Source organism: Colletotrichum godetiae (assembly GCF_030913485.1).
Source record: "Colletotrichum godetiae strain CBS 193.32 chromosome Unknown BDP55scaffold_56, whole genome shotgun sequence".
Classification (NCBI taxonomy): Eukaryota; Fungi; Ascomycota; class Sordariomycetes; order Glomerellales; family Glomerellaceae; genus Colletotrichum; species Colletotrichum godetiae.
The window spans coordinates 126,900-153,817 of NW_026851304.1; the positions used below are offsets into that span (position 1 = coordinate 126,900).

Here is a 26,918-nt window from a genome sequence, read left to right on the forward strand (position 1 = left end):
GCTGGACAAGGCAAGGAGAAGGCAGCAAAAGCGTTCCAAGCCTGGCTCAAGACCGTGCCAGGTAATCACACGATCATCTACTCAGACGGCTCTAAAGCCCCTAATAGGGCCACGGGATTCGGCTTTGTTATCTACCGTGACAATAAACGCATAGCCCAAGGCTGCGGCCGCCTCAGTCTTGCGGAAGTGTTCGATGGCGAGGCGGAGGGGGCGAGGGCAGGGCTCCAACGAGCTCTCCTTACCTCCCAAGGCCAGCCTATACACATCTGTATTGATAACACTAGTGTTATCCAGGGGATACGCAGCGACGTCCCAGACTCCTCACAAGCTGCCTTCCTAGAAATCCAGGCAGCAGCCAGGATATATAATATACAAACCCACTGGTCCCCAGGGCACCAAGGGATAAAAGGGAACGAAGAGGCAGACAGCCTAGCTAAGGAGGGTACAACACTTCCAGTCCCCAGAGGCCTACTAGCTACGCTATCAGGGATCAAACGGCTTGCCCAAGTGCGCAAACAGCACCAACATAGGAAATGGTGGAGACAAGAGGCAACCCCCCGCTATACCCAACTAGGGCTCAAGGCCACCCTTGCTTGCCCTCCTGAACTTGGCCTCCCTAGGGCTGCCCTTCATCACCTCCTCGCGGCGCGGTCAGGCCACGGGGACTTTGAACAGTATCACCAACGCTTCAACCATACAGAAGCACTGCTAACCTGTTCCTGTGGAGAGGTTAAGGAGGCAGACCATCTAGTCTACTGCCGAAAGACCCTACTGAGGAGGCAACAGTGGCCCATCCTCTACCCCTACAGCCGCCAGGAGCCCGTGGGACCTATAGGGTCCCTCGACCGCTACTTCAAGGGGCTCATCACTGACTCTGAAGGCTTTCAGGCCTTCCTCTGCGTGACAGACTTCTACCAGAAGATCTGCCCGCGGTACTAGGAGATAGGCCATAACCTATTCTCCAAACGACAAACTAATTCTATTAGGAAACCAGATGGTTATAACGGACCTAGGGCACCAGTGGGAACTAGGGACGAATAGAACACATAGCAGCTCACGAGCAAGATTTGGAGGACGTCAGGATACGGCGTGTACTGTAGAGTATATAGCTAGAGCCTACGACCCTCCACGCCACATACCCTTCGGGAGGTCTGCCGCAAGGGCGGTTGCGCCCTTGCCGCCATGGCGGTAAATATAAAACAAACAAACAAACAAACACGTCCGCAACAAACACTCGCAACTGCGCCACTTGTGAGCTCGGGTTTCCCTGGAACGCCAATTGTTTCCTGATCTGCTCTGTATTCTCACCAAACACTTTCACATTGGGACGTAGTGCGTAGTTGGATGGCAACACCATATTCGTTGGTTATGTGTTGGGGTAAGGATGATGCTATCACGAACCACTGCGTCGGGAATTGGCGGACAGGGGGCCGAGAGAGAAGATGGTGGGCGAGTCGTGCCGCTGTCGGTGAACATGGGCGACAACGTGAGCGTTGATGGCAAGACGTGCCGTGGGCCTCCGCCGCCATGAGGTGTCTTGAGCTCGATCGTGGTACCGATGGTATTCGCGAACGAGTTTATCGAGTTTCGGCAGACAGACCCCTTTCCAGTGCTAGACTCTCACAGTTGTTCTTGCATCAGTCCTCGTCGTTGGCTTGCCTCTCACCTGACCTCGGCTGTCTGCACGACGCACATCGCAGAGATGCTTTTTTTCCGAACCAACACAAGCAGGCATCCCAGGGGGGATTGGAGATCTGCGTTACCGCTCTGAGCCACCGCAACGTGAATTATCGGCACACCTTCACCAAGCGAGGGCGCCGTCTGGGAGGCCGCTTCGGGGTTTGGGGTGCGCGATTGCAGGGTCCAAATTCAAAATTGGCGGTGGGGACGCGGTTATGTTATGTGAATGCTTCGTCCTCGGCCGTAATAGAAATAAGGCAAAAGGTCGTTTGTACGCCCGTCTAGTCGAAACCTTGATCACGATGATGGACCACCGCGCATGGCTAAGTGACGCCGGCAAAAGACTGATCAGTGTAGAGAAATCGAGGCGGTTGCGACGCGAGCCAAACAGATACCATTTGTCTGAGGCGGGCCCCGACTCCAAGCCCAGCTCCCTGCAATGATCTTCTGCCCCCGGAGCTGCGGGGACAACGAAGAGACGGTCGAACCGAGGACCACACGCACCACTACCGGCCGGACGCGCTCATGCGCCGAAGCTCGTCCGGCTTGATACTGCCCATTTCCGACAGCTGCTTCCCATACGAGGTCAAATTAGTAACTCTGAAAGCACACTTCCACAATCGTATGGTGGGGAAAGAATCGTCCGTGCCAGTCTGTCAATTCTGTCCATTATTTGGCGGTGCTGTGACTTCGGCCTGGGCCAAAGGATGAATGACGCGCCTGCTACCCGATGGAGCTGGTCTTGCTTGTGTTATTGAGGGAATGTGACGCTGGCAAAAAGCAGCAGCTGTAGGGTAGCATCGCATGAACTGGCCCCCATACGCTAGTGTTGAATGCATGGGTAATGAACGGGTTTGTTGGTGCTTTGGAGCTGGTGCCGGACCCTTGTCGCTTCCTCAGGTCATGGATACCGGCGCTATCGGAGATGAAAGTGAGTTAGCTGCAATAGGCGCGCTGCGCAAAGAGCTTTGAGCAACTGGCGACAGAAAAACTCCTCCAACCATTATCATTTCTAGTCGTGTCTTCAGAAGCGATGCCCGTAAACAAATGACGCCGGCCGGGTGACGATTGGATAATATCCGTGACTTTCGGCTATTCATCCAACCAGTCATTCATTATCATAGACATGATATAACGCTCCGCTTCTTTGTATTCTCTCAGCAACTCCCCAGCAGAACTTCAGAAAGGCAAGATCGTTATGTTGTATAGCGCTTCACATGGTAATGAAATGAGGCTGTTTGAAATTACCGACATACTGAGCTCTACACGACGTGATGCCGGACTGCGCCAAGCAACCTCGCTTTCCAGCGTTCAGAGTGCGCAGCCGGTCATCGACTGAAAGGTGCCAAAGTCAAGCCAACCGAAAAAATCCATTTCCAAACGGCCGTCATCTCTCTCTTTGGATCGGTGTCGATCGGTATGGATGAGGACCGATCGGACTTGGTCTTCCGTATGGTTGCAATCGCTCGAGAAGAGGGATTGACTCTGTTCTGACTGCTCAAGCATGGCCATTCGTGGGTATTCTTGAAGCTGGTGCCATTCTTGGTTGTTGATGTCAGCGGTCAACTCAGAGTCGCCGGACGCGTGTTGCGTGCCCGGTGAATGTTCTGGAACGTTTCGAAGACTGTCTCGCAAGGAAAACAAATCGCTTGTGGCAACAGGCCCGGTCGCCATGCTAGCATATGATAGTGGGTAGTGCTGGAGGCGTGGTGAGTATGTGAGATATCGATGAGAATGCGATGGACTATCAAGCCCAAGATCATCCTCGGTGGGAATAGGGGCCGACTTGGTTATTATCTCAAAGGCAATTATTCACTTGAGGGTTGCCGTGCTGACTCTGACCAAGTATCGAATCGAGAAAGAAAAACGACTTTGATTAGAGTAAAGCCAGTGACAAGAGCTATGCAAACAATCAGCGGAAGCTCACAAGAGCCACCATAAGTGCAATAACAAAGACACGGGCAATAACACACATAACTAGAATGGTAGCATGGAATCGGCGATGGCGTGATATGACCAGTCTTGGCCCGTTGGTAGTCACGCTTTAACTACCCTTTGGTCTTGATATCCGCGTTATACTCGCTTCGGTCGATCGTACGGATGAGAAAGCATTTGCATGGGAAGCCAGTGGTCCATCACTTATCTAACTTATCTTATTGTAAATAACAATCGAATCTGCAAATAGCAGGCTTGTGGATGTTAACGGTTATGAATACTTCCAGTGCATAGTCTCGAAATCTGAGTTACTTGATCAAAACAGCATGTGAATGAACAGGGCAAAAGCCCGGGCATTGAAAGCGAAGCTAACGTCCCATGTTGCTAAGAACTAAATCGAGAAGTTATGGCAAGAAAAAAACGCTTGTAATGACAGCTGATAACCACTGAAATGATAGCAATCACTTAGACCTACTTACATTAGCTTCTGCCGGGTAGATGGTCATACCGAAAGAGGTGAGCTGAAGCTATTCAAACTGTCTCAATCTAGTCTCTGGTCGATGATAGCGCTGATGGTTCTCTGCGTACGTTTTGTGAAACTTGGACAGGACCCGCCAGCCGGATTAGTATTAGTCTGCTCCAACGCCTAGACAGCGTTATGAGAATAACACCCACAATGCCACCAGGACGTGTCATAGTTAAGTCAGATATAATCAATAAATATGGCCAGCAGTTATCTGTTTTCGGGTCCTCTATCTGCTTCCAAGCTTCGAGTCCACCCGGTCGAACTTGCAGCTAGCAAGTAAAGCAGCTCATTTCATCCTGATTGCTTCCATCCTATACGATCTCCATTACCATCAAGACACGGTCTTTAGTGCGTGGTTATCATGGCCAAGATCAGCCTCATACACTTGTTGCTGAACGGGGCACTTTTAACCATGCCCTACAACTAGGGCAGCATTGCTTTTGCAAAGGTAGGTTGAATGCCCAGGTCTCGTGGTCCTCTCTCTTTCGACTTCACGATGATTCTCTTCAATGCTTCACACACTTGCTTCTGAAGACCGAGCTTTTGCTACGCTGCCAGCTGAATCAACCGCATTTCTAGATCCAGGGGACACAGCCCACCAGCACCATACGAATCGGCCTTCATCGCGCCTGCATCGCGCTCAAAGAACACGAAGAATGCCTGAATTTGAATGGGTTGGATAGAAGTTCGGGCCTCTCCATAGTGGATGGCGCGAACGAGATTTCGCTACGGGTCACGCAATCCTTCGACGTGGTACATTGACAAAGTGATAGCGTAGCAACCCTCTTGCTTGCAGCCTGCGGCTGATCGTGATGCGGTTGCTTCTTTGCAGAGCGATTGGATGGTGGGGCTGCGACGATGGTTTTTTGTTCCATTCCTGCCATTCTTAACGCTCTTGCAGTTTATTCTTACCTCGCGGCGCTCAAAGGCATCCCCACAAGTGGGGGGAGTTGTCTGGGGAGCAGCGGTGTCATGATCATGGTAGGGTTGAGCTGTTCTATTATCGAGGCCATGATCGCTGTGGCAACTGTGCTATGTGAAACCTCCGACTCCGCGGGTTTCATCACGACGACCAAGTCGAAGCCTTACATTTGGGCTGCTCTGCGGAGAGAAATACCACCTTTCTCGACAAAAGGTCGGAACATAATGGCTGGACCGGAGGGGCAATCCAACACTAGCTCAACGATCCACCACGACTTCGCTGCCATCGGTTTGGGGTATTCGGCAGAGGTGTACTGGGACAGTGAAAGGCGCTGACCTCAGCTGATGGGTACATGACGGCTACCCAAAGCACTCGCTGATGCCTGAAGGCTTTGACTCTTGTATCTTTCGCTCCGATCTCGTAAACAGATCATGCCCTTTCTTCACTGGCAAGCCAAAGAGCACCAGTTTCGTATAGCGCCATCTCACGTATACATTGGTGTATCTGGGGACTAGGCCGGGATATATAATCGACTTTTTTTTACAGTCAATCACATCGCGCTGAGCTTGATAGTACAACGTCAGGCTAGCAGAGAGATCTAGTACCCAGCATTGTATTCTGTTCAAGGCAATAGATTCTAGTCTACATAAATCGTCATCTGTACGTCCTAAACATGAGCCCAGAAGAAGAGAGAATGACAGTTTCATTCCCAGAGTAGTAGCTACCAAGGGGGGTAAAAGGCCAATAATCTCTCGATACATAACGCCGTTCTGGGGGTCGATAGCTTCAAATACTACGGGCCTTTTTACGCATCGTCAGCCTTTTAGTCAGATCTACATTCGTTCTATCTCTACTGTGTCACGCCTGTCTCCTGATCCAGGCCGTTGTTCTTCACCCAGACTGCTGTGCTGAACCGTGACTGCTGTAAGGCGACCATCAGTCTGTCATCACTCATGACATAACCTTCGGTGATACGTCATATTAAATCTCAGATCATTTGTGAACGACAATGGTCAGAGGTAAGCTGATGCCAGCTAGGGCGGCGGCAAACCCGCAATTGTTATTTGTAGATGGGTATATATGGACACAGACTGCGCTCATAGTTGGTTTTTTTGCTGGCAATGAAGTGGCTTCCTTTCGCTTCGATCAGTACTTTTGCAACCTTTACAGTTACACATGCTTTGGCAGAGGGCTTCGAGGAGGAGTGTTGGAGGGGTCCTGCGATGAGACTCGGCGGCATGGAATACTTCGAGACTCCTGACGATGCAGCCGCATGTCCTGAGGCACACATCTACTTTCTAGGCTCCCAGAGCGAAGTCCTTCTATCCCAACAGGTGAACATTACAAACTCGTCTACCACTTGCCCTTCCAAGCTGTTGCAAGCCATTTCCTTGCCGGGGGACCTTGACGCCACCTACGCCAAGATAACTTTCTTGTGCGGCAACGACGACGGCCCCAGCTGCCAGATGATCCGGCTTCTGCCACCAGATGCCTCGAATTCAGCTGCAGTACTGCCTTTGGCAATGACAAGAACATGTCTCGACTCGAGCATCACGACAGTTGCCTCCTTACCGTCGGACGCTACCGGTACTGCAAGCGTTCCGTGGAACGGCACTTCACCCACGACCGTGGCCAATCTTCCCACTTCGGTAAACGAGGAGGGTCCCGTATCTCCCACTCCATCCACGGAAATCCAATCAACACCCCTTATTCCTATACTGGCACCGAAACCGATGGCATTGGACTTCCTTCGACGTGGCTAGGCTTAGACACTGAGACCATCCGGCCAACATCTATCACGACCGATATCTCTCTAATCCCTTCGGAGACGGCCGCAAGTCCCACCAGGTTGATAGATAACACCAGTAGTACCGTAAGTAGTGTCCCTACCGGAAGTTCCTTGGAGGTTCCCCCCGGTGGCTTTAGTGAATTTCCCGGCGCGACAACTCTCATTACATCGACTGTTTCGAGCATCACTCCCGCGCCCAGATGCACGTGCGAAACATCCTAGGTATCATCACCGGCAATAGAAGGAGAGGGTCGAAGGCAAAGGCTTGACTACGAGTAAGCTGAGAAGAGCATGGTACTACACAAGACATCAGGTAACTCTGTAGCATAGGCAAGCATTCGTGGACGGCATAATATGATTCCGAGTCGGTTCCATTTTAATTAATGATGATCAGGATCGCTTGATCGCTTAGTGAATTAAAACATAAACGCTTATCTGGATCCTTGAGACAAAAAACGTCGTGACGTGATGAACTACAACCTCCAATTTTCAGACTTTTGGTCCTATCACGTTCGTTAATAATAGAGGAAAGAAGAGAATGAAAAGACTAGGGGAAAAGAGGAACCAATCACGCTCAAGTATGGGATTGCGACTTTCGGCTACAGTCGCAAACACGACGGACAAAAATGATGCGTCAGGAACGGCCTCCTATTCGTACTTGTGACTTTCGCGAATTCCACGAAGGCGACTTGTAAGTCATCGACACTACCTTGTTGTTTGTGAAGCAGTCGCTGCACGCATCATTGAGCTGGTGACAACACAATCATTGTGATAATAGGCCATCATGCGAACAAGCTGAAACATTGTTCTCGTGCAGCTTAGCATCTCCAGGAGAATCAATTTTCTCGTCTTGCGCCTCCGCATTTAGAAGATATTTTCCTGGTGCTACCAGTCTGGTAATGGCCTCCCCGGCTTGAGCGGTCGTTCATCACCCGTTTCGACAGTGACCTCCACCTCTTTGGTGACGAGGATTGTGTGTGGCGCCGGGATGGAACGCCTCCAAGATGAGGTTGATCTCTTTCTCGATCTTGTGCTTGTCGCGCAAGTGGCTATGAGGGGCCGGAGCGTAGCGATGCAACCTGCAACGATACCAATTGACGGCTCCAAAAGAGACCACAAAGCAACGTCGCTTTGAGAGATGTTTCGTCAGCATTCTATCAATAGCCACAAGCTCAACACACGTACACTGTCTGGTACAGAAAGTCGGCCGATATCTCGAGCACCTTTATGTAAGGTATCCTGATGATCATGATGATCCCGGCACTTCCAGTGTGTCAGGCGTTAGTGGAAAGGAAGTGTTTCAAAAGCGGATAGGGATTCTGGCTTACATCATACCGATTCCGAAAAAGCATAACAACCGAATCTTCTTCTCTAGCTTCATCTGAAGCTGCCAAAGAATCGACATGGGTAATATGCCAATCACCCAGTCGCTCAAGGCGGCAATAACACTGTGGGCGACTGTTGCGTTCGGCACGAGATGGGCAGGGCGACAGCTGCCCTGAAGTCCTTCGAACTTGGCCCAGTAATAGTTGGGCGGGTTGCACTGGAAGACGACTATGAAGAGGTAAATCAAAGACGAGACCCAGACCAAGACGATGTTGGCTTGCAGCATCTTCTTGGCCAGCTTGTTTGTCCCGCGGTTGAAGATGCGGAGGAGAAAGAGACAGATCGAGGTCCGGATGAGGGCGGATATGAAGGCGTAAAGAATCTCGCACGTGTACCAGACCTTGAGTGCTATAACAATACTGCCTGGGTCCAGATCTGAGGTATGTCGGCCTATGCCGCCGTTGATAATACCGTGGACGGCGACGGCTGCGTAAACGGAGTACAGGGCCTTGGCTGTTGTCAGACCGGTCGTTCGGTGACGATCTGGAAAGAAAGGCTCACGGTTGAAAGATACATAACGCCATCGTCGACTGTATGACTCTTCGTGAGGGATGTTTTTACGTATAAGAGACATGTGGCAATCCAGGCTGCCGCAAGGAATGCCGCCTGCACGCCGAGGAGCTCTGGGCCCCTATTCTGTTGCGATGGCATACTTTCGAGATCTCAGTCTCTGTCAAAGATAGTTATTTCAACGCAGATGGGTCAATACGTGAAGGGATACTCCGAATTATCCACACAAGAGCAAAGTGTATTCTAAATGTCGTAGGGCTATGGATTTAGAATGATGATCCAGAAGGAAATCTTGAAGGCATATTTCACCCACAACACCGTCGCGAATGATATATATGGGATCAAGAAAAGGTATAAAAACAAAAGAAAAAGTGGCGAAGCCAGAGAATAACTCAGAATAACTCTCATGGAGCACACTAACAGGTGTTGTTATACCCAAACTCAGATGCAGGTTATGTTTGCTTACGATCCAGAACTCTTCACAAAACAGGGTGTTTTACCATTTCCAGACCTGTATCCATAACCACTTAATTATGAACAATTAGCACGTTACACTTCCTATTGCTAATCTTTACTGTTATTATTACCGAACCAGGCAGCAACGGTACATAAGACTAGATAGCGACGTCGCCATACTTAACGCGGAAACCAATGGGCTTGCAAGCAAGACTACGAGAGGTACTAACATGTGATCTTGATATACGCTATGGTTCATTCGTTCCAAGAAGCATTCCGGTCTACCTAGGGGACAGAAGCATGGGGAAGAAAGAGCCACTTGGACAAACAGAACTCTTCATTGTCTAGACTCCGCTACATTCTGTTTCAAAATTTCATCGCCGGAACAATGATATAAAGAGGCCAGCAGAATACTAGGAGCTCCATTGCATTTTGCAGACTAAAATCGTATTATTCTTTTTTCCCAGTACGTTACTAACGGGCGAAGCTGTATGCCCCCCAGCAATTTACCACATAGACATGGTTATCGAATACGCTCTCCTGAGTCTCCTCGCGTTCAAAAGCGTGAGCTTCAGCAATGCCGGACTGTGCTATGGCTTTTATCTCAGCTCGGCTCCTGCTGAGAGACACGAGGGAGCTGCGTTTTAGTTGTGACTTACGCATCTGCCGAAACCTGGTGTTTTTGTTTTCTGTTTTCTCATGAAACTAATTTCCTGTAGTTTGTGAGCTGACACATGTTCCTTGTTGAGGTCATAGTGGCGGATCAAGAAGCTTGCAGCAAATGCAATCGCCGCCAACGCAGTGTAAACGCAGTGTACGCCCTTGAGACCCGAGGCATACGATTGCAGCACGCTTCTCTTGAACGGATCATCAGGCAGCGTCCGGAGAACCACGAGATACTCCTCGGCGTGCTGCGCGATGCTTCTTGCAATGCCTTTCCTCTCGAGCTCTGCAGCCATGACGTTTTGAAATGTTGTTGAGCCGATGTTGACACCGACAGCGGACCCCAACATGCGTAAGAATAGATACATGGCGGCCGCGGCACCTGAATCACGTTTATCGACGATGGCGCCCGTCACAAAGGTCTGCGCGTTGAGGACGAGGCCGTGTCCGATGCCAGCGATAGCGAGAGTGACGACGTTGACGGCCAAGTGGGTATCAACACTCCAACTGACGAAAAGGCCTGAAGCAGCCGCTACCAGAATCCAGCCCATCCAGATAGACCAGCGGTAAGCGTTCAAGCGGGATACGAGGACGCCTGAGATGATGGAGCCGGGAACCAGCAAGAGCGTAACAGGAAGCATTGCCACGCCCGCCATCGTCGGCGTCTTCTGTTGGACTGAGAGGAAATAGAACGGGACGTAATAGAGTTGGCCATAGAGCTGATCCAGGGTCAGCGGGTCTTTAGGGCGTTCCGTTGTTTGTTATAGCTCTACTTACAATAAATCCTTGAAGGAGACCAAGAACGTAAACAGTGATGGAGCTAATGTCTGTGAAGAGTGTCCTCTTCACGAACGGGACTTCGGCGAAACGATGCTCGTAGAACAGCGTGGTCATCAACCCGGCGGCGCCAATGAAAACCGGCACCAGCGTCTGTGCGCTGCGCCAAGGAAAGTCATTGCCACCCCAGGAGAGACCGACCAGGAACGTCACCATAGAGCCGATGAAAAGAAAACCGCCAAGCCAGTCGACAAGCTGAAGCTTTTCAGCAAACGTGCGCGTGGGAGGCTTCAGAGTTAGAAGAACGGGCACGGCGATGAGGGAGTATGCACAGATGGGGAAGTTGATGTAGAAGATCCACCGCCACGTGGTGTGCTCGGCGATGGCGCCCCCAATGACGGGACCAACAAGCGAACCGACCGCCCACGCTAGCTGTCTGTCTCATTCCTTAGTACGTCTCTTCTGCGGATCGCCTGATGGAATGTCGATGCTCACATAATGCCATAAAACTTGGGCCTGTGGAGAAGGGGCACAATGTCGGTGAAGACCACCAGGCTGAGCACATACATCCCGCCAGCGCCGATGCCCTGGACCACACGGCCGCCGAGCAAAAGTGCGATGCTATCAGCAACGCAGCACAAAATTGTACCAATGGTAAAAACCACCAGGCTGCCGATCAAAATGACAGGCCGGCCGAAGATGTCACTAAGCGATACCAGGAACGGCATGACAGTAGCGCATGAGATCAAGTACGCAGTGCCTACCCAGAAGGCCTGCGTAGATGTTCCGCGAATGTCTTGGATGACGGACTGGTTCAGAGTACTGGTCAGTCTTTTTCTTGTTTTTTTTCCCCAGATACCAGCTTCCCGAGAAGGAGTGAGACTTTACCGAGAGGGAGGTGACGATGACGGTGGCGTCTAAAGCGATGACAAAAGACATAATCGATAAGGTTACAATGATGACCATTTGGTGCCTAGATGGTTTCCAAGGCTGCCGCGTATTAACGTTCTCGTCTGGCTCTCTCTTTTCAACATCATTCCCACTGTTAATTTGGTTGGACATTTTGATGATTGTGGCTGACCGTAGTCGTGAGGAAAGCGTGCACAACTGCAATTTAAATAACTGATGAAGAGAGGCCAGAGGCAAACAAAAGCTTGGTGGTAACAATCAGCCTCCTATAATATTTCTAGCGCATGGACGACCGACTGCTTTGTATTTGAACGTAGCAATCGTAACGAGGCTCAATTAGTGGTGCACTGGCGATGTGCAGGCAACGGTAACGTCATATAACCGATATAACCCTGGGTCATTCACCAGCCGCCAGCGCGGCATGTTTGCCACCTTCCAGATTACGGACTATGCTGTTGGTGGTGAAATATAGTTACACTAATACGGGGTCATCATCGTAAGAGATAAGAAGGCAAATAACATGATGATAGTCCGAGGGATCCTGGTATGAAATGGATTTGGGGTTGTTTCGATGGTCGTTGTTACTATTGTTAAGGCGTTATTCCCCCGTCCGCGCTTGAATTGACGTGATTGGTCTATGTAGGAAGAGCTGCCTCAGCGATATGCCAGTCAGTTCGTCAAGCAGACTGCCGGCTTTTGTTTTCGCCACACTCAAATGTATCCTACAAGGACTTATGCCTGCCTGCGGAGTGTTGGATGATGGGCCTGGTCGCAGGAATGGAGAGGTTTGTTGGTGTGATGAGGTATACGAGATACGAATGTTCGAAATGAGGCGTTGTGATTATCATGGGCGCTTGGCCAACGAACTATTCGGCGGGATAGGGGCACTGGAGTATAAGGCTCGAGGACGCTAACTGGCGAGTGGCTCCGTGCCTTGGCATATGATGGAAATGGTTTGAACGTAGCCTGCTCAACGATGTTACTACCAAAATGGCGTGTAGGAGCACGAACTCCCTCGATGTGTTGCTGTCGTTGTGTGAATCTGCTCGTATGGGGCATTGCTCATTTGCGATTGTCTTGCTCCTGATCAATGCCATCTAATTCACTCTTGGTAGGCGTGATGTGGCATAACGGTTCCTAGCCTTGATCGTATGATGTGTTACGCTCATCGTTGTTCACTACTGTGTAATCCTTCGCTCGGGCCCTATCATCAGCCATCCCGTCCAACAGTAACATCTACCTACTACACGGTCAGAAGTCAGATTAGAATCTATGACCGGTTTTAGTAGATGAAAGGCCCACAGCAACTTCTGAGGTGTAACAAAATTGACGTCTCCCCGGGTCCTTTCTCAGATTCACGGCACCCATCGTCACCTCTAGATGAGACTGAGAGGTCAAAGTCTGGCACCTATGGGAGTCTCGAAAGAGCTGAACGGTGGAGGTGGCGGTGTTCTTCATGCCAAGCAGCTCCGGATGTTACGAGCTGGGGTCGCGAGGTGGGTCAAAACGCCGGCCGAACCAGAGGCTGGATGCTGCCATTCCTGACCGCCTTCCCAGCGCCGCCTATTCCGCTCCCTGGCCGTGGAAGTTCCGCTCTGCAGACTCTTCCTCCTTCAGCCAAACGCACGTCAAAGGGTATATGTTTGTGCGGAGAGATGGGTCCAACTCCACTATCTAGCTTGCTTTGTGCAAAGAATCCGTCCCAATTGGTGAATCATGTTGACCCACATCAGCATCTCCACCTGGTTTTTAGAAGCTTAATCTTCATAGATCGGTTACTAACCGACTGGTCAGAAGATCTCTACATACAATAGCATGTTGTATCGCGGCTGTTACATCTGTCAATCTAAGGGCTCTAACGCCACTAGTATTGGTAACGGATAGCAGCTAATACTTCTTGGCTAGCTTTTTTGCTGCGATTGTCTGACTTAGATGAGTTCCTTGAAATGTTTACTGGTGTTCGTCCATTTGTTAAGGGCACATGGCATCTCCCTGCTTTTTGGCTATACTGTGACGGACGTTCGTTTCCCCCCCAAAGTTTGTTAACCACGGTTTGTTTAGTAGAAAGGAGCCAAAGCGCATGCAATCTGTATATAGATGCTAGCTGTTGTTTAGACAGTGTATTTGTGCAATACACTGCAGGATAAAGATACATATATGCCTTGCAGGTCCACGACTGTCGTCTCTGCTGTTCTACTATCGTCTGATCTCCTGACTTGCATCTCTCCGCCAAATAAACACAGCAAAGATGAGTATCAATGTATCCACAAGACACAGCAAGGTAAGCCAGTTCAAGCGAAAAAATACGCTAAATTGTTGTCTAATGACTGTGGTCAGTTACCACGTTGTCTAAAAGTTGACATAAGCAGGTGGGAATGGGATGTTACTGTCCGCTCAATTGACCAAAACCCAACCGCTACTGGTGTAAGAGTTCTCTCACTGGATACGACCGCAGATCGATTCGTCCGTTCGGAGAAGACTCTTCCATACCTCAGGCGAAAGCTGCCAAAATCCGACGCAAATCCGACCTACGATTACCGGGGGGGTGAGGCAGTCATCTTGCGTTACCTGTTTTACGTGCTGCCGAACCTTACTCATCTCTACCTACGTCTCTCTGGCATTGAGAGTGCATCCTATTTCACACGATTGAGGGAAACTCCATTATTGAGCCTGAAGATTCTCAGAGTACAGTATCTACGGCGTCAATGCTCGCTGTGTTTGAGCGCCTGTTTTGGTCTTTTCGACGCGGCACCTAGTCTCGAAGAAATCAGGATTGATGACTGCGTCATGAATCTTGGGATGCTTAACGAAGAACTGAATCTTCCAAATGTCAGAAAGGTTCGACTCATCAATGTCCAGTTTTTCAAAGACGATACAAGTTCTCAGGGCACCCAACACTTCCCACACAACAACTGCCCTAGACTTCGCGTGGTGGAATGTAGCTTCCAATTCGATGCGAAGGCCGACTCCGAGCTATTTGCTACACCTTCAGATATGCTAGTAGCTTTGAAGCCAGTGGCGACTCAGCTCCATGGACTGGAACTTATTGTGGGGACAGGAAATCCGCCGCACAAGTATGGTCGTATCGTTTCACTGGCCGGATTTTCGAGGCTAGAGGCCGTCTCTATTGCCACCGAGTTCATCGATGATATTTCTTGCTTTATTCGGACGCTCCCACGCTCGGTCAGCAGGCTTTATTTGCATGTTACGAAGAGCGAAGTCGTCGAATTTATGTTGGATGGCATGTAACTAGGATCTTATGTAGGCAACGGTGGAGGGGACGGCGCGGTATTGGTCCGAGGCAGCAAGCGTTAATGATTGTCCGGGGTAGGCGGGTGGCTAGCTGGAGAGGGAAAGGATGGCAAGCTAGGTCGTCGGTTGCTTAGTTTTGTAAGGACTATGTCAATTCTCCGTGGTCGTGAGTATTATTGTATTCATGTAACGCATTTCCGTTGGGATGATAGCCAGAAGTCGATGTACTCGCACATTCTTAGCGACAATTCATAGCCGCCCGAATAATTTGTGGCATTTCTGTGTTTAAATTTTGTATCCAGGTGGCCCTAGGTGACCCCAGGTGGCCAACCCGAGGCTAAAGTTGAATACATCCCTTGTTCTGGCTGACTGCGTAGTTTTGCCTCGTTTGACAGGGCTGATCTGAACGCTAGCGTATGCCCCCTATTCAGGGTAATTTTCTCTACTTCAAGAGCTTCACGCTCGTAATTCATTTGAAAAATTTCTATGTCCCAAAATTATGTCGGAGTTTGGTAAAGCTAGCGACGCAGCTGACGACGTCGTTCTACCTCCCTCGCGAGCACCCGATATATCACTGAGTATGTCAGGCACTTAAGCCTGTGAAAGAGCAGAAATACAAAGACGCATTGTCGGGAGCTACTATCCACAACTATGGGGCTACGATTATTGACACGCAGCTACGTATCATCGCCGTATAGAAAGCCCGATACTGCTATGTTGCACTCAATCAGTCAGATCAGAGGGGCTTCCAGAAAGTTTCTATCAGCGCACGGCTTTGTCAACAGAAGCCATACGCATGAAGGTAGCGAGTAGTGCTTGTATCCAACCCATCCTCGGAGCCCTTTTTGGGGGTTGAAGGCAATCTACCAGATTCTGAAGAAGTCGAAGCTACAATTGATGCTTTGCCAGTCGGAGTGGGATCGCAGCACCTATCCACACCGACTGCCCGTCTCGTAAGGTTTGTACAACATACTACCCCTTATACGTCTACCACTTGGAAGAGTCAAGCCACTTTCAACTATATGTCTTCCACTTAGAACTTCGCCTCGCTTCGCAATAGAAGAAAAATACGTCTGCGTGATGAGAAAGAAACTCGGTGTATAATTAGCTGGACGTAGGTGTGCATCGTTCCAGCATCATTCTTCAATCCGATGTAGATTTTGAAGTAAGCTTATTGTCCCTATATCGCTTGGGAAGTCTCACAGAACGACCAGTTCGCGTTTTGACTATTGGTCTGCCATGTTGGGCAAGTCTCCCCTCTGGTTCCACATCGAGAGGGATTTGTTCGTCACTTAGACGCATCGACGAAGTGAGAGCTTTCTCGGTACATTCCGCAAAGCGGACCCGTCGATTTTCCCCTGTATATCTAACTGGACTCCCACAAACCTTGGATTTTCTAGAACTTTTCGAAGGCTTCCGTTGTCTGAGAATTGCAGCGTAGGCTATGGAGGTGACTATGGTGATAGCCTCGAGCGGCGATAACGTAAACATTTCGCAAAGCACTTTGCTAGTTGAGTCCATTAATACTGACATGAAAAGAAGGCTCGGCTTTAGTACTCGTCGTCGTTGGTCAAAAGACGGAAGCTTGGGATTGGTTGACATGAATCGTCTCGAGCCTCTTACGTGACAGTTAGGCAATGGCCCAAAGGTACCTTTGACCGTATGCGTCTTCCACAACCCTGTGAATCGGGTTTCGCAAAGGTACAAACTTGAAATTCAGATAGTGCCACTTCGTTTTGAAAAGGCCGTCCTATCATGTGCTCACACAAACCCGATCTTGCTGATGTTAATGCTGAGCTCCTACCTGCCTCAGATCACTAACAAGTTCTTTGGCTTCAGTGACCGGTACTTAAAATCCTATAAATGAACTTGGCTCTAGCCGAGGTAGCGGGAGAGGACGAAAGCGCTAGGAAATGTTAGTAGATTATATCGTCACTGAACAAGGCATGAATCATGTCAGACAATAACAATTTCAGTTTCATATTCTCGCTGTGTATACCCAGGATTAGTTCTCGTCAACCTATTGTGATTAAGTTGCGTCATTGCCTTCTAAAAAGACTTGGACTCGACACAAAGACGCCCGTGACCATTCAACATAATTCCACGAGCCTCGATATCTATCTGGCAGCACTCGAAGGCTCTTATGTAAACTTGGCTAACGCAGAACAATGGACCTGGCTCGGAAGGTTGTTCTTGTATATCTCCAGTCGCAGTCATATTGGCGATCGTGATGCCCGTTATGTGTTCTCTCAAAAGCCTTGCAACTGAAATCATGATCCAAGTCATCGATTCTATAGACGACACACCATCTGTCAGTCGGCTTTCTCGTACATCGCGACATCTGCATTGTGTCGCAAATACCATCCTCTATCGTAGAGCAATAGAAGACCCTACAGCTCTGGCATGGGCCGTATCTCATGACAGGCCCGATGTCGTGCATGGGATACTGGGCCACCAGGCTGATCCGCATCGCTTTGCTGCTAGCTTCGAACTGAACATCCTCCTCCATCAGGCATTGGTGCGCGCAAGTTTCAAGACAGCCAACGCCCTGCTAGATGTGGGTGCCGATGTGGTATACAGCAGTGACTCTCGACGACGTTCGTCTTGTCAGAAAACGATCGGTTGGCTTGCGAATGGCACTTGCCCTCTGCTCGGCTCACTGGCGCTCGCGGCAAGCAGTCGCTTCCACATCGGATTCTGGTATGATCCCAATTGCGGCTACTCCTCGGAGCGGCAGTTCTGGGACTGGAAAAAAATGGCAATGGAGAAGATTCTTAAGAAGCTTGCCGCACCAGTTTTCCGGGACCAGAGCGTGGTCGCAAATGAACCAGACCGCACTGAATACCAGAGAGAGCTTGACTATGCCCTCATCGAGGCTGCGAAAGCGGACGCTCATTCATCAGAAGTGATGGAGTTCCTTCTCGAAGCTGGTGCGGACATTAACAGTGAGGTGAATTCACAGATCGTCGGACAGGCTTGGTATAATGCTCTTGACGAAGAAGTACCGAGTCTCTTTAGATCAAAAGTGGAATTCCTCATTCAACATGGCGTCGATCGTACGAGAGTTTGGTCGCCGTTGGAAGGTTTACAAACATCACTGCAATTTATCCTGACGAAACTCCATCGTTGTTGCCGGTACACGACTGATGGCAGCTTGTCCATACCTAAAGCTCTGTATTTCATGGACTTTCTTGCGTCTCGCGGATGTCTGCGCTGGCCAAAAGTCACCGACATGTCTATGGACCACCATGGAAACAATCATCTCTCAATAGCCAATTTTGATGAAAACGAGGCCGGGGCACAAGAGTTGAATGTCATTTTCTCTGATACGGACGTGTCAATTCGGCCGCTTCAGCGAGCGCTTTGTCAACATATTCTTCAGCAAGTGCTTCCTCTAGCAGAACGCCGGATGGCTCCGCTTCAATTGCCTTTAGCCGTTATGCGGTTAGATGACTTGTACGAGGCATGGGTTTGCGGGTCAAATGATTCTGCGTGAGTATTCTGGCTGTTGGGTGTCACGATAAGCCTGGAGTGTCCGGATTTCATCTGGAAAAGAGTGATTGATAAAGCGAGACAAACATAGTTCACGGGAAGTAATAATGGAGTAGGGTCACTTAAATATATAAGCATGAAATGAATTACAATATCTAAGAAACGCCATAAAGACTTCGTTAGCTAGCATATGCCATGTTAGTACATGACAGTCCTTCTCTCATAGTGGCGAACTTTCAAAGAATTTACGCATCATCTTGGCATTTTTGTAAATTATGCGACGGCTTGCACAGTCTTCAAGTTGTCTAACCTTCGATACTTCCGCTACTAGAGTTTCTAATCTTGTATCATTTTTTCATAAGCTTTTTCCTAAAGCGAAACTAAAAAAAAGGTATTCAAGCATAGTTATATCTTTAAGTCTCTGCGACTAATATAAACCAAAATAACCATAGTTATAGATAATCAAGGTTCAATTAGCTAGCTATGTTCAGAAGACCGATGGACCTAAACTCAAGTCAAATAAAGCTTCAAATTGTATTTGACACAGTAAAATATAATTCCAAGAACAACTTAGAGAATAGACCCCCACTAGAAGACGCACATCCTCAAACAGCCACAGAAGCTCTATATATAACGTGCCCTGAGTGAAAAGCCGAGCGGCTTCAAAAACTATCGATCCACATACATCTCAAGCGCTTAGAACATAAAAAGACTTCGCCATAACAGTCAAACAAAGTACAGACTGTATTAAGATATAGACAAAATCAAACGCAGAACAATGAAAGTTATCGTCGGAATTATGGGTAAGTAAACCAAACCTACGTTAGCCGTATAGACTTCCATCTCCGCAAGTAAATCGCGTTCTCCCACAACAGAGACGGCCATCGAAATTCCCTATGATTCGGCCTATGTTCCGAACGTTAATTGGATGAGTCAATAGAAAGACGATAGAGAAAGTCCATACCCAGGTCAATGGCACTAGGCACCTCAATGCTGTCTTTGTCTGGCTTACAATTGCAAGAGTACTGGCTCCCGTCAATAGAGCAATTGGAACACCAATCTTGAAAGTTTCCGCTGGTACAAAACGTGAGTTCAAGCGGCACCATAATCACGTTCAACTAGCTTACTTCTCGTTGGCTTTGAGTGTACCCTCATCGTTCCAGAGACACTCGCTGAGCTTCAGACGAGACCACACAAACCTTGAAGTGGTGTCGTTGCACTGAGCTACCATCTCGTAGTCCGAAACCGCCCAGTTCTGACAGGCCCGAGGGAAATCGGCTGCTTTCCAGCCGATTTCTGGCTTTTTGGGCCCTGTGTTTCTGGAAATATTATGAGCGTACACGGCAGCGACGCAATACAGCAAGATTGAGAAAGACTTTGCAAACATGTCTGGAGATCTGTCGGACGTATGCTCGCAAGGCAACAGTCGGTGCAGATAGTCTGACTTAAATACTTGGAACCTAATTTAATGAGTGCGTTTGTTTGACGTGTATACACCGAGCTTTGTATGGGACGATTACTCATTGTGTGACATTACCAATCTCGAAGCTAGGGGTTGCTTTGAGTGATTAATATTATCTGAGGGATCCACATTGGCTGGCATGGTTTTAGCTGATGCTGATGAATGGGAGTATGCGGTGAATCCCGGTGTCAATAAAATAATGACTAAGTTTCTTTTTTATATCAGTCCTGGTTCCGGAAGAGAGCCTTTACAGTTCAGAAAACGTAGTAGTATCTCAAGAGTGCGTGACATAACATCTGTCCCGTAGGGTGTCTCGGACGTCTCCAATCAACATCAGCCTGGCAGATATCAATCTTCCGGAATAGAGTAGTAAGGTACATATGCTGTGATGAATACAAATGATATCTATTCAGGCGCGCGACGCGGTTCCCGAATAACTTTTAGATTCGCCTTTGTAGCGGCGAGAAGCTTCGCTTAAATGCCTAGAAAGAGATGTGTCTCGCCATCACAAAGTCACACATTCTATCATACTCCGCGCAAATGCCAGTTCGTTTTACATACGGTTGTGATGAGCCGATGGTCTGTTATTCAGCGAACCTAAAGGCTACCACTTATCGAGACGGAAAAATTGCTGAATTATCTAGTTATAGAACCCTAATACAACGGGACCGAAAGACTTTGGTAAAGTCCATTCACTGTGTGATCACTTTAATTGAGTGCTCATCAGGGTCCACCCGGCGATAACCAACGAACAGAGTAACTCGCAACGAGCCGCAACCCCAATAGAGCCCTCCGAGGGATGTTTCCCAAAGATAGTCGTTCTCATTGATTAGTACTGAAAAGCATTACACCAATCTTGGCTCATAGCCGCTCACGAAATGGAAAACAGTGAAGTCAATTATCTTACAGCAAATATGAAAGCAAGATGCAGTTGCGGTTTAGACCCACCTGAATATTCTAAATATCATGGAAGGACCATCTCCGACCTCACTTGGTCCTAAAGTGCCGACTTTTGACGTGACCCGAACAGGCTTGCTGACAACATACCCTGCAGGTTACAAGATGTGATGACTTAAGTAACCGTAATCCAATTCAGTGGTTTGTGTCACGTTGTGCCCCCTATAAATTTGATTCGACGATGACTCGACAGGGATGACAGTAACAAGGCAGCGAAAGAAAACTTGGCTAGCTATTTAAACCCTGTGACATTTGAAAGTTTGACTTACCGATCATGTTTTCTTGATCTCAAACAAGCCCCCTCAGTTATGGCCATCCCGCTGAACAAACAAAACCAAGAGATAGTAAGGGCCATCCTCATATCATCCCCATTACTGAACACTAATTAAGAGGTACAAAGAATGCAGACGCCCTCTGCTGCTGGAATACCGAATCACAAAAACTCCTTCATAGATCAGAGGACTCTAAAGGCCCGTCAGACCTCAATTCGAAGTAAGACGCTGCTAACTTAGGCTTCTTCAGTTTCTAAATGTAGAGGCCAGAGCAACGAAACACAAGCATCAAAGCGACGGCAGCCTAACGAAAGTAGCCAAAGGAAGGTCAGAAGAAGTGCACGCCTGATGGCGATCAAACGAAAAGCCAAGATGAAGAGCAATGGAACCCATTCTTAGGAATTTCTCTTTCACCAAGTAGTTCCACGCATCGTAACATGCAGAAATGCTTTATTCAATTTATCGTCCTGATATCGCCTGCCAACTGTCGTCGCTGAGAACAACTTAGGATAGTCCGAATCTCTCGTATCCGTCGTTAATCACCCCATACGAGGGGTTGGAATCGGAAAAACATCGTCTGCCTGTCGATCAATGGTCTAAAACAGCTATCAAAGTTTTGGCATCTCTTGAACAGTTTCGCAATCACCAACGTAACGACATGAAGGAACGCGAATTCCTCGGATCAACCAGGCAGGTCATCAGCCTCTTGCTGAGTCACTTGTACGCGCTTGAGCCCTCCATCTCGAGCGAGCCCACGTACGGCCCCTTACGTTACTGTGAGAGCATCAACACCATCAACACCATTAATGACAACGACAACAGTAAAAACGATCGTTTGGATGATGCACGCTTGATACAGGCGAATCATGTCAAGCAGTACCTTAAGACCGCCCTCAAAGATCGCTTCAATAGCAGGTTATGGCTTACAATCCAAACTCACATCAGTAATAACGTGGACTAGAATAGCAGCGAATTTGAACAAAACTGGATCGCTTTAGTTCTTCTACATCAAAACGGTCTACTTAATACTTGCTCCCAAGAAGCTTCAGTTAATTGTCCGTGGGCTCAAGCTCGATGCAAACACGCCTCGACGTATACGCCGTCGTAACAAGGCGGACCAGGCGAGCTTCCTTGACCTCTACCACTCCCTACTCTGAATAAGGACTTTGCCTTCGTCAACCACACCTTATTCAGGTTCGAGGCGACGTCATCTGAGACGTCACGCCGGCGCACCCACCTGCTCCCAGGTACTCTGAGAAGTTATAATCTATTTGGTCCAGAACAGATAAGAGTCGCACCAAGCACGCCTGGAACACGCATGATGAGGAGAGAAGGCTCAGGCGCACTACTTCCACTTTCGCTTCTGCTCAGCGTTTCAACCGGGTATCCACTGGTTCTAAGCTTCGTACAGCTAAGCGTATTGCCGCTGCTAGTGCTCGCATTAGTAGCGGTGGTATCGGTGATCTCGAGAGTATAGATCGGGAGAACACTCGTGAGTTTCAAACTCTCCCCATCGCGCCTGGCCCACATCAAGACTCACTACGGCAATGTCCAGTTGCGCCGCCCTTCCTATCAAGCGGTCCGGTCTTCAGATCATCTCCAGCAACAAGGATTCAAATTACGGCTCAGAGTCCGACTCAGAGGGCCTTATCGACGCTATGGAGACAAGACTGAGCGGATTCCGCAATGTCGCCGTGGCTTCTGGTGATCGTAATAACGATGGCTTGGTCATGAGCGGAGCTGGTAACGATCAAGCTATCCCTGATGAGGAGAACCCTCAGCTCCAGCGAGTCTTCTTGGCCATACCAATGCTGAGTATCGTCGTCAAGAGGCTGCTTGTGACGATGGGTTCGCTGCTGACGATGAGTCCGTTGCTGATATTGAGTCTGCTGCCGCTCCTGAAGCTACTAGCAATGATGCCACTGCGCCGCCTATCAGTGGTCGCAGCGTCCGCATCGATCCGTTCGAGAATCCCGGGGATGCGTCCTAGGCTGCCAATCCTAAGCACGCTTTGGGAGAGGATGTCTGCGACGATGACATCGGGCACAAGAAGGTGGCAGCGACTCTAGAGTCTACGGCGAAGCGTGATCGTGGTAGCCGCGCATCTGGGCAGCGTTCTCGATTGACGACCTAGTCCATGGTGGTGCAAGACACGGATGCACGACGGAGATCTACTCAGCGGAAGTCTAGCTGTCAGAACATTCTATCTGGTACTTCTTCTCTTGTTGACGAGCATCAGGTCAAGCCATACAACCTCAAGGGGCCCAATGCGTTGGCTCCCTCTACACCGCGTCCGACGCTCGTATCACCACCGCACTCGACATATGTTCATTCCAGTGATGTCGAAGAGGACTCGGGTGTACGCTTCGCTCGCAGTCCGACCATGTCTCTGATCCTGTCTTGTACTGCCGTCATCACCGATGATATGCCGATTCCCTGCTGCGTTGCTGTCAACAGAGCCAGCTTCCCAGCAGCTGACCCGGCCACCCTAGCTGACCAGACGGAGGGCACCTGGGGAATAAATGCATACGGAACCTTTGTCCGCACGCGCGAGAGATACTGTACACAGGAGCTCGCATGCAGGAGCCAGACCGGGCAAGGATTCGGATCTCATAGCCTATCGAGATAGGTTTCGTTTGAATCGTCGTTTCAATAATTCGGTCCTTAGGTTCGTCAACTGTAAGCTTTGAACCATTTGTATAAAGTGAATTTCCAGTCTCCAGCTTTTTTGACCGTTTGGCTTTTGGGCTCCGTGTCAGATAGACCAATGATGCTTTATACACATATACCGCGCTCTGCGGCACCTGTATTCTCGCACCGGAAGTGAAGGATGTCGAAACTCCTAGGTTTTTCGCCGCCAGTGATATGCATGAGCGCAGCAATATGCTCAAGAAATAATTTCTTCTTCGTTATGTAGCGCTGTACAAGCGAAAGACGCCATTTCTCGTTAGACGCCAGCCTCGTCTCGGTTCCTGCACAAGCTCGACTACATAGGATAATGTGCTCCTTTGAAAGCTTCTTTGCCACATGATGGAGAAGACAAAACCCCATACCTGACTTTGTAAAGTCATCCCGGATATGTCCGAGGTCTTCGATCGGTGGAAGATGGTATAGAAGCTCACGACAAAGTTAATCTGCCTTTGTGACGAGGTCCTTCGGCAAACTCCTGAAATCTTCCATAGTAACGGAACAGGCCCCCGACGCAGTCACCTTCTGCTCGTCGTCGCTCCAGTGAAGAACGATAGGTGGGGTGCTGTTGGCGGCTATCTTCCTGCCAAAACAAAGCAGGGAAAACATCTCCTCGAATGGGGACTCTGCACCAAGGACAGTAAACCTGTGCCTCACGTCCCGAAGCCTAGCAAGACCGACCTGTCTGCTCCGCTCTGGTATGCCCATCTCGGCATATCCCCCCTTCGGAACTGCATATTCAAGAAAAAGAAGGCGTTGAATGTAGATGAGCGTAGCAAGATGGCTCGTATAGTTTCGGGGCGGTTGGAAGCTCTGGAAGTCCTTGGTAAATCCCAGAATTCCAGAGAAGTAAACCAGTAAGGTCTGACTAGGATCCCCGTCTTGACTCTCCTGTGTGCAGAATAGCATGATCAGCTCAAACAAAAGCTCGTCTAGGCTACCTGCGCCCGCGGCCTCTACTCCCTCGGCTTCCGGTCTTTTTGGAAATTGCGTGTTGGTACTGGTATCGCATTCGTTCTGACTGCTATCGTCGCAAAAAGACTCTTCAGGATCGTCGAACTGAGAACCCTCGTCGTCGCTGCTGCTGGCTAGTGATTGCTGGTCGTCAAGATCGCTGTCATCCTCTTCCCAACCATCCCTGTCGCTGACTTCCCCCATATCTTCACATGCGCAGTCTGCGGGGATACCTGTGTTCAGACTCTCCCATTCCCCACGTTGAGGAGTTGCCATGTTCAGACTAGGGTGGTTCCAGACCTTCCCACAGACAACCCAGTGCTCTTCCGTGAGGGACACGCCGGCTGCGTCTCGTCGGAGATCTGTTGACAACCGATAGACCCGGAAGATCAGCGACACAAACCTTTGGAGCACGGAAATGTAACGTTTTCGAGTATTCTTCTTTGACACAAGCGTAAACGGCTTCGGGTAGCAGTTGCTCGGGTGCACACTACGTAGCCAGCAGAGTGCGTACCTGCTGGATGTTCTTGCCGTTTCTTCGCATCGGTTGATGGTATTATACGTCGTGTGGCAGAGCGCTGCAATCTTAGCCTCGTCATCAGCAGGGCCAACGATATCATTATCATGCTGCGACAGGCCTGCCGACAGAAGAAGAGGGCGATACGAACGCTCTACTGGCCGAAAAGTCAGCGACTAGAGAAGCTGCCGATCCACGTTGGTATACACCCGCTCCCATCCCGTCCGCTCTAGCAAGGGTCGAAGTTCCGTGTATGCCGTTGCTGTGTTATTGGAAGACGCCTCCTGGGCAGTAGAGTAAGGCACCCTCCCTTGGGTACGGCTGATCCGCTGACGGCACGCCTCTTCACGCGCCAGGACGTCGTATAAGTGACGCAGCTCTTCATCGCGTCCAACGGGCCTGACTGCCGTCGTGGCAGCATCGGCCCGAGAAACAGTCCAGTATTGCGACCGGGGCGGGTTACGAACCCAGGCCTGTAAGTATACCGGCATGTACGACGAGGCAGTTGTAGCGTGACTCCTTGCCCACCTCCCAGTAGTCGCCCGAAAGTGCTCTCTATTGAGATGCCGCGCGATCATCGGCTTGCTCATGGTGCGGAACGGGCAGAGATCGCAAAGAAATCCATCGTTACACCGGAGCCGGCTATCAATGAGAACGCCGTCGGGTCGTGGTTCAACAGAAGTAGGCTCCTTGAGGCGCAGATCTGAACGCCGTAGTGTGTAAGTCACCTGTTTGCGCCTCTCTACCGGTGTCTGATGTCGCGAACGTAGGTGCTCGGGCACACCGCTCGGGGTCGGCGATAGAGCAATACGGCAGTCGTCCCGAGAACAGACTAAAAGCTGCGCGTCGTCGATAATTGATAGCTGGACGCTCGTAAGAATGTCTCCCTCCATGTCTCCAAATCAGCCGGTTGATACGCGGTGGATAGAACGTGCCGCGGTTTTGCGTAGCCAGTACAGAGGTGAGAAGGGATTCAAAGCCTAAATTGTCGCGTACCAGACGACGTGTCATTTGGGCCAAGAGTTCCGGCAAGTGATTTCAAGACCTGATTTAGCGAAATGAACTGGTCTCCAAGGAACTCACATGGCTAGGTACAAAAAGCGAATCACGACTAAATTCACAGACGCCCAGACATCACAGGACCGCCAGGGTGACACCCACCGCTCGGAGATCCGTGCTAGGCAAATCAGGTCGTGATTCGGCATGTCATTGGTACAGTAGGGCTGTGGTGATCAAACGTAGGTTTGTCAAGAGGGTTCTTCTCAGTGGGGAACGCTGAAAGAGATCGTAGGATCTGATACTAAGTTGATTGCTGAAGAAGCTATGGAAAGTCTGTCCTCGAGCCCGGCTCGAGTCCATTCCATATACAAATCTCGATTCCCAACTCATCCTATGTGGCGTCTTCTTCACCGAACCGACGTCCGTTCTACTCATCCACGAGCGTCCGTCCCTCTTACTCATGAGCGCTCATTCTTTATCTTTTCGTGTGATAGTGGTCACGTGACGTATTTGACGTTTATCCTTCCTGAAACGCACTTCCAGGGGCGGGCCACAACTTACTTGGATTCCTTTCTTTTCAGCAGCAGGTGCGATGTTAAAGATTAGATAAGGAATAAAAGTGGGAAGATTTCACTAGTTATTCTGGCTGACAAACTAGCGATTGTTCAGATTTATTTCAGCAGAATGCTTAGGGTCAGCATACGTTCAACCTCTCAGGCCCATGCCAGTACACTCATTACAACGATTGTCATACTACGCCTATGAGAGAATA

At 49.5% G+C, this 26,918-nt stretch overlaps 10 protein-coding genes across 10 annotated transcripts; 6 read left to right on the top strand and 4 right to left on the bottom strand.

Annotated features, from left to right (window-relative positions):
- The first annotated feature begins 4,994 nt into the window (after positions 1–4,994).
- On the top strand, positions 4,995–5,659 carry BDP55DRAFT_678465 (uncharacterized protein). Its single transcript, XM_060575996.1, has one exon. The coding sequence runs from the start codon at positions 5,000–5,002 to the stop codon at positions 5,396–5,398; it is 399 nt and encodes a 132-aa protein (XP_060424561.1). The 5' UTR covers positions 4,995–4,999; the 3' UTR covers positions 5,399–5,659.
- Positions 5,660–6,072: 413 nt separating this feature from the next.
- Positions 6,073–7,193, top strand: BDP55DRAFT_719596 (uncharacterized protein; the record flags this gene model as incomplete). The annotated part of the gene is made up of 2 exons (XM_060578444.1): positions 6,073–6,082; positions 6,234–7,193. 2 exons carry the CDS (start codon positions 6,073–6,075, stop codon positions 6,824–6,826), a joined length of 603 nt encoding a protein of 200 aa, XP_060424562.1. The 3' UTR covers positions 6,827–7,193.
- Positions 7,194–7,667: 474 nt separating this feature from the next.
- BDP55DRAFT_678468 (uncharacterized protein) lies at positions 7,668–9,006 on the bottom strand. Its single transcript, XM_060575997.1, has 4 exons — positions 8,740–9,006; positions 8,181–8,686; positions 8,038–8,115; positions 7,668–7,981 (listed from the first exon to the last, which is right to left on the bottom strand). Exons 1-4 carry the CDS (start codon positions 8,887–8,889, stop codon positions 7,738–7,740), a joined length of 978 nt encoding a protein of 325 aa, XP_060424563.1. The 5' UTR covers positions 8,890–9,006; the 3' UTR covers positions 7,668–7,737.
- Positions 9,007–9,637: 631 nt separating this feature from the next.
- Positions 9,638–11,995, bottom strand: BDP55DRAFT_331602 (major facilitator superfamily transporter). The gene is made up of 5 exons (XM_060566851.1): positions 11,533–11,995; positions 11,140–11,453; positions 10,645–11,080; positions 9,864–10,586; positions 9,638–9,789 (listed from the first exon to the last, which is right to left on the bottom strand). Exons 1-5 carry the CDS (start codon positions 11,704–11,706, stop codon positions 9,679–9,681), a joined length of 1,758 nt encoding a protein of 585 aa, XP_060424564.1. The 5' UTR covers positions 11,707–11,995; the 3' UTR covers positions 9,638–9,678.
- A 1,351-nt stretch (positions 11,996–13,346) lies between these two features.
- On the top strand, positions 13,347–14,976 carry BDP55DRAFT_331638 (uncharacterized protein). Its single transcript, XM_060566852.1, has 2 exons — positions 13,347–13,834; positions 13,891–14,976. Exons 1-2 carry the CDS (start codon positions 13,802–13,804, stop codon positions 14,800–14,802), a joined length of 945 nt encoding a protein of 314 aa, XP_060424565.1. The 5' UTR covers positions 13,347–13,801; the 3' UTR covers positions 14,803–14,976.
- Positions 14,977–17,035: 2,059 nt separating this feature from the next.
- Positions 17,036–18,301, top strand: BDP55DRAFT_636633 (uncharacterized protein; the record flags this gene model as incomplete). Its single annotated transcript, XM_060572913.1, has 1 exon — positions 17,036–18,301. One exon carries the CDS (start codon positions 17,036–17,038, stop codon positions 18,299–18,301), a length of 1,266 nt encoding a protein of 421 aa, XP_060424566.1.
- A 3,330-nt stretch (positions 18,302–21,631) lies between these two features.
- Positions 21,632–22,007, top strand: BDP55DRAFT_678483 (uncharacterized protein). Its single transcript, XM_060575998.1, has one exon. The coding sequence runs from the start codon at positions 21,647–21,649 to the stop codon at positions 21,947–21,949; it is 303 nt and encodes a 100-aa protein (XP_060424567.1). The 5' UTR covers positions 21,632–21,646; the 3' UTR covers positions 21,950–22,007.
- A 904-nt stretch (positions 22,008–22,911) lies between these two features.
- BDP55DRAFT_678485 (uncharacterized protein) lies at positions 22,912–23,495 on the top strand. Its single transcript, XM_060575999.1, has one exon. It carries the CDS (start codon positions 23,145–23,147, stop codon positions 23,379–23,381), a length of 237 nt encoding a protein of 78 aa, XP_060424568.1. The 5' UTR covers positions 22,912–23,144; the 3' UTR covers positions 23,382–23,495.
- Positions 23,496–24,117: 622 nt separating this feature from the next.
- On the bottom strand, positions 24,118–25,254 carry BDP55DRAFT_562297 (uncharacterized protein; the record flags this gene model as incomplete). Its single annotated transcript, XM_060570142.1, has 1 exon — positions 24,118–25,254. A coding segment is annotated over one exon (1,137 nt), but the record flags the coding sequence as incomplete, so codon positions are not given.
- A 9-nt stretch (positions 25,255–25,263) lies between these two features.
- BDP55DRAFT_331669 (uncharacterized protein) lies at positions 25,264–26,371 on the bottom strand. The gene has a single exon (XM_060566853.1). The coding sequence runs from the start codon at positions 26,038–26,040 to the stop codon at positions 25,324–25,326; it is 717 nt and encodes a 238-aa protein (XP_060424570.1). The 5' UTR covers positions 26,041–26,371; the 3' UTR covers positions 25,264–25,323.
- Between the last annotated feature and the right edge of the window lie 547 nt (positions 26,372–26,918).

Excerpts from the sequence above, each read along its gene's own strand:
- BDP55DRAFT_678465 (XM_060575996.1), top strand. The coding sequence starts at position 5,000 with ATGGTTTTTTGTTCCATTCCTGCCATTCTTAACGCTCTTGCAGTTTAT.
- BDP55DRAFT_678468 (XM_060575997.1), bottom strand. The coding sequence starts at position 8,889 with ATGCCATCGCAACAGAATAGGGGCCCAGAGCTCCTCGGCGTGCAGGCG. Across the intron at positions 8,116-8,180 it reads TTTTTCGGAATCGGTATGAT|TGCCGGGATCATCATGATCA; the intron begins GTAAGCCAGAAT and ends ACACACTGGAAG. Across the intron at positions 7,982-8,037 it reads GACTTTCTGTACCAGACAGT|CGACGTTGCTTTGTGGTCTC; the intron begins GTACGTGTGTTG and ends CATCTCTCAAAG.
- BDP55DRAFT_331602 (XM_060566851.1), bottom strand. The coding sequence starts at position 11,706 with ATGTCCAACCAAATTAACAGTGGGAATGATGTTGAAAAGAGAGAGCCA. Across the intron at positions 10,587-10,644 it reads GTCTCCTTCAAGGATTTATT|CTCTATGGCCAACTCTATTA; the intron begins GTAAGTAGAGCT and ends ACCCTGGATCAG. Across the intron at positions 9,790-9,863 it reads CACCAGGTTTCGGCAGATGC|TCCGGCATTGCTGAAGCTCA; the intron begins GTAAGTCACAAC and ends GCCATAGCACAG.
- BDP55DRAFT_331638 (XM_060566852.1), top strand. The coding sequence starts at position 13,802 with ATGAGTATCAATGTATCCACAAGACACAGCAAG. Across the intron at positions 13,835-13,890 it reads TATCCACAAGACACAGCAAG|TTACCACGTTGTCTAAAAGT; the intron begins GTAAGCCAGTTC and ends GACTGTGGTCAG.
- BDP55DRAFT_678483 (XM_060575998.1), top strand. The coding sequence starts at position 21,647 with ATGAAGGAACGCGAATTCCTCGGATCAACCAGGCAGGTCATCAGCCTC.
- BDP55DRAFT_678485 (XM_060575999.1), top strand. The coding sequence starts at position 23,145 with ATGCACGACGGAGATCTACTCAGCGGAAGTCTAGCTGTCAGAACATTC.
- BDP55DRAFT_331669 (XM_060566853.1), bottom strand. The coding sequence starts at position 26,040 with ATGGAGGGAGACATTCTTACGAGCGTCCAGCTATCAATTATCGACGAC.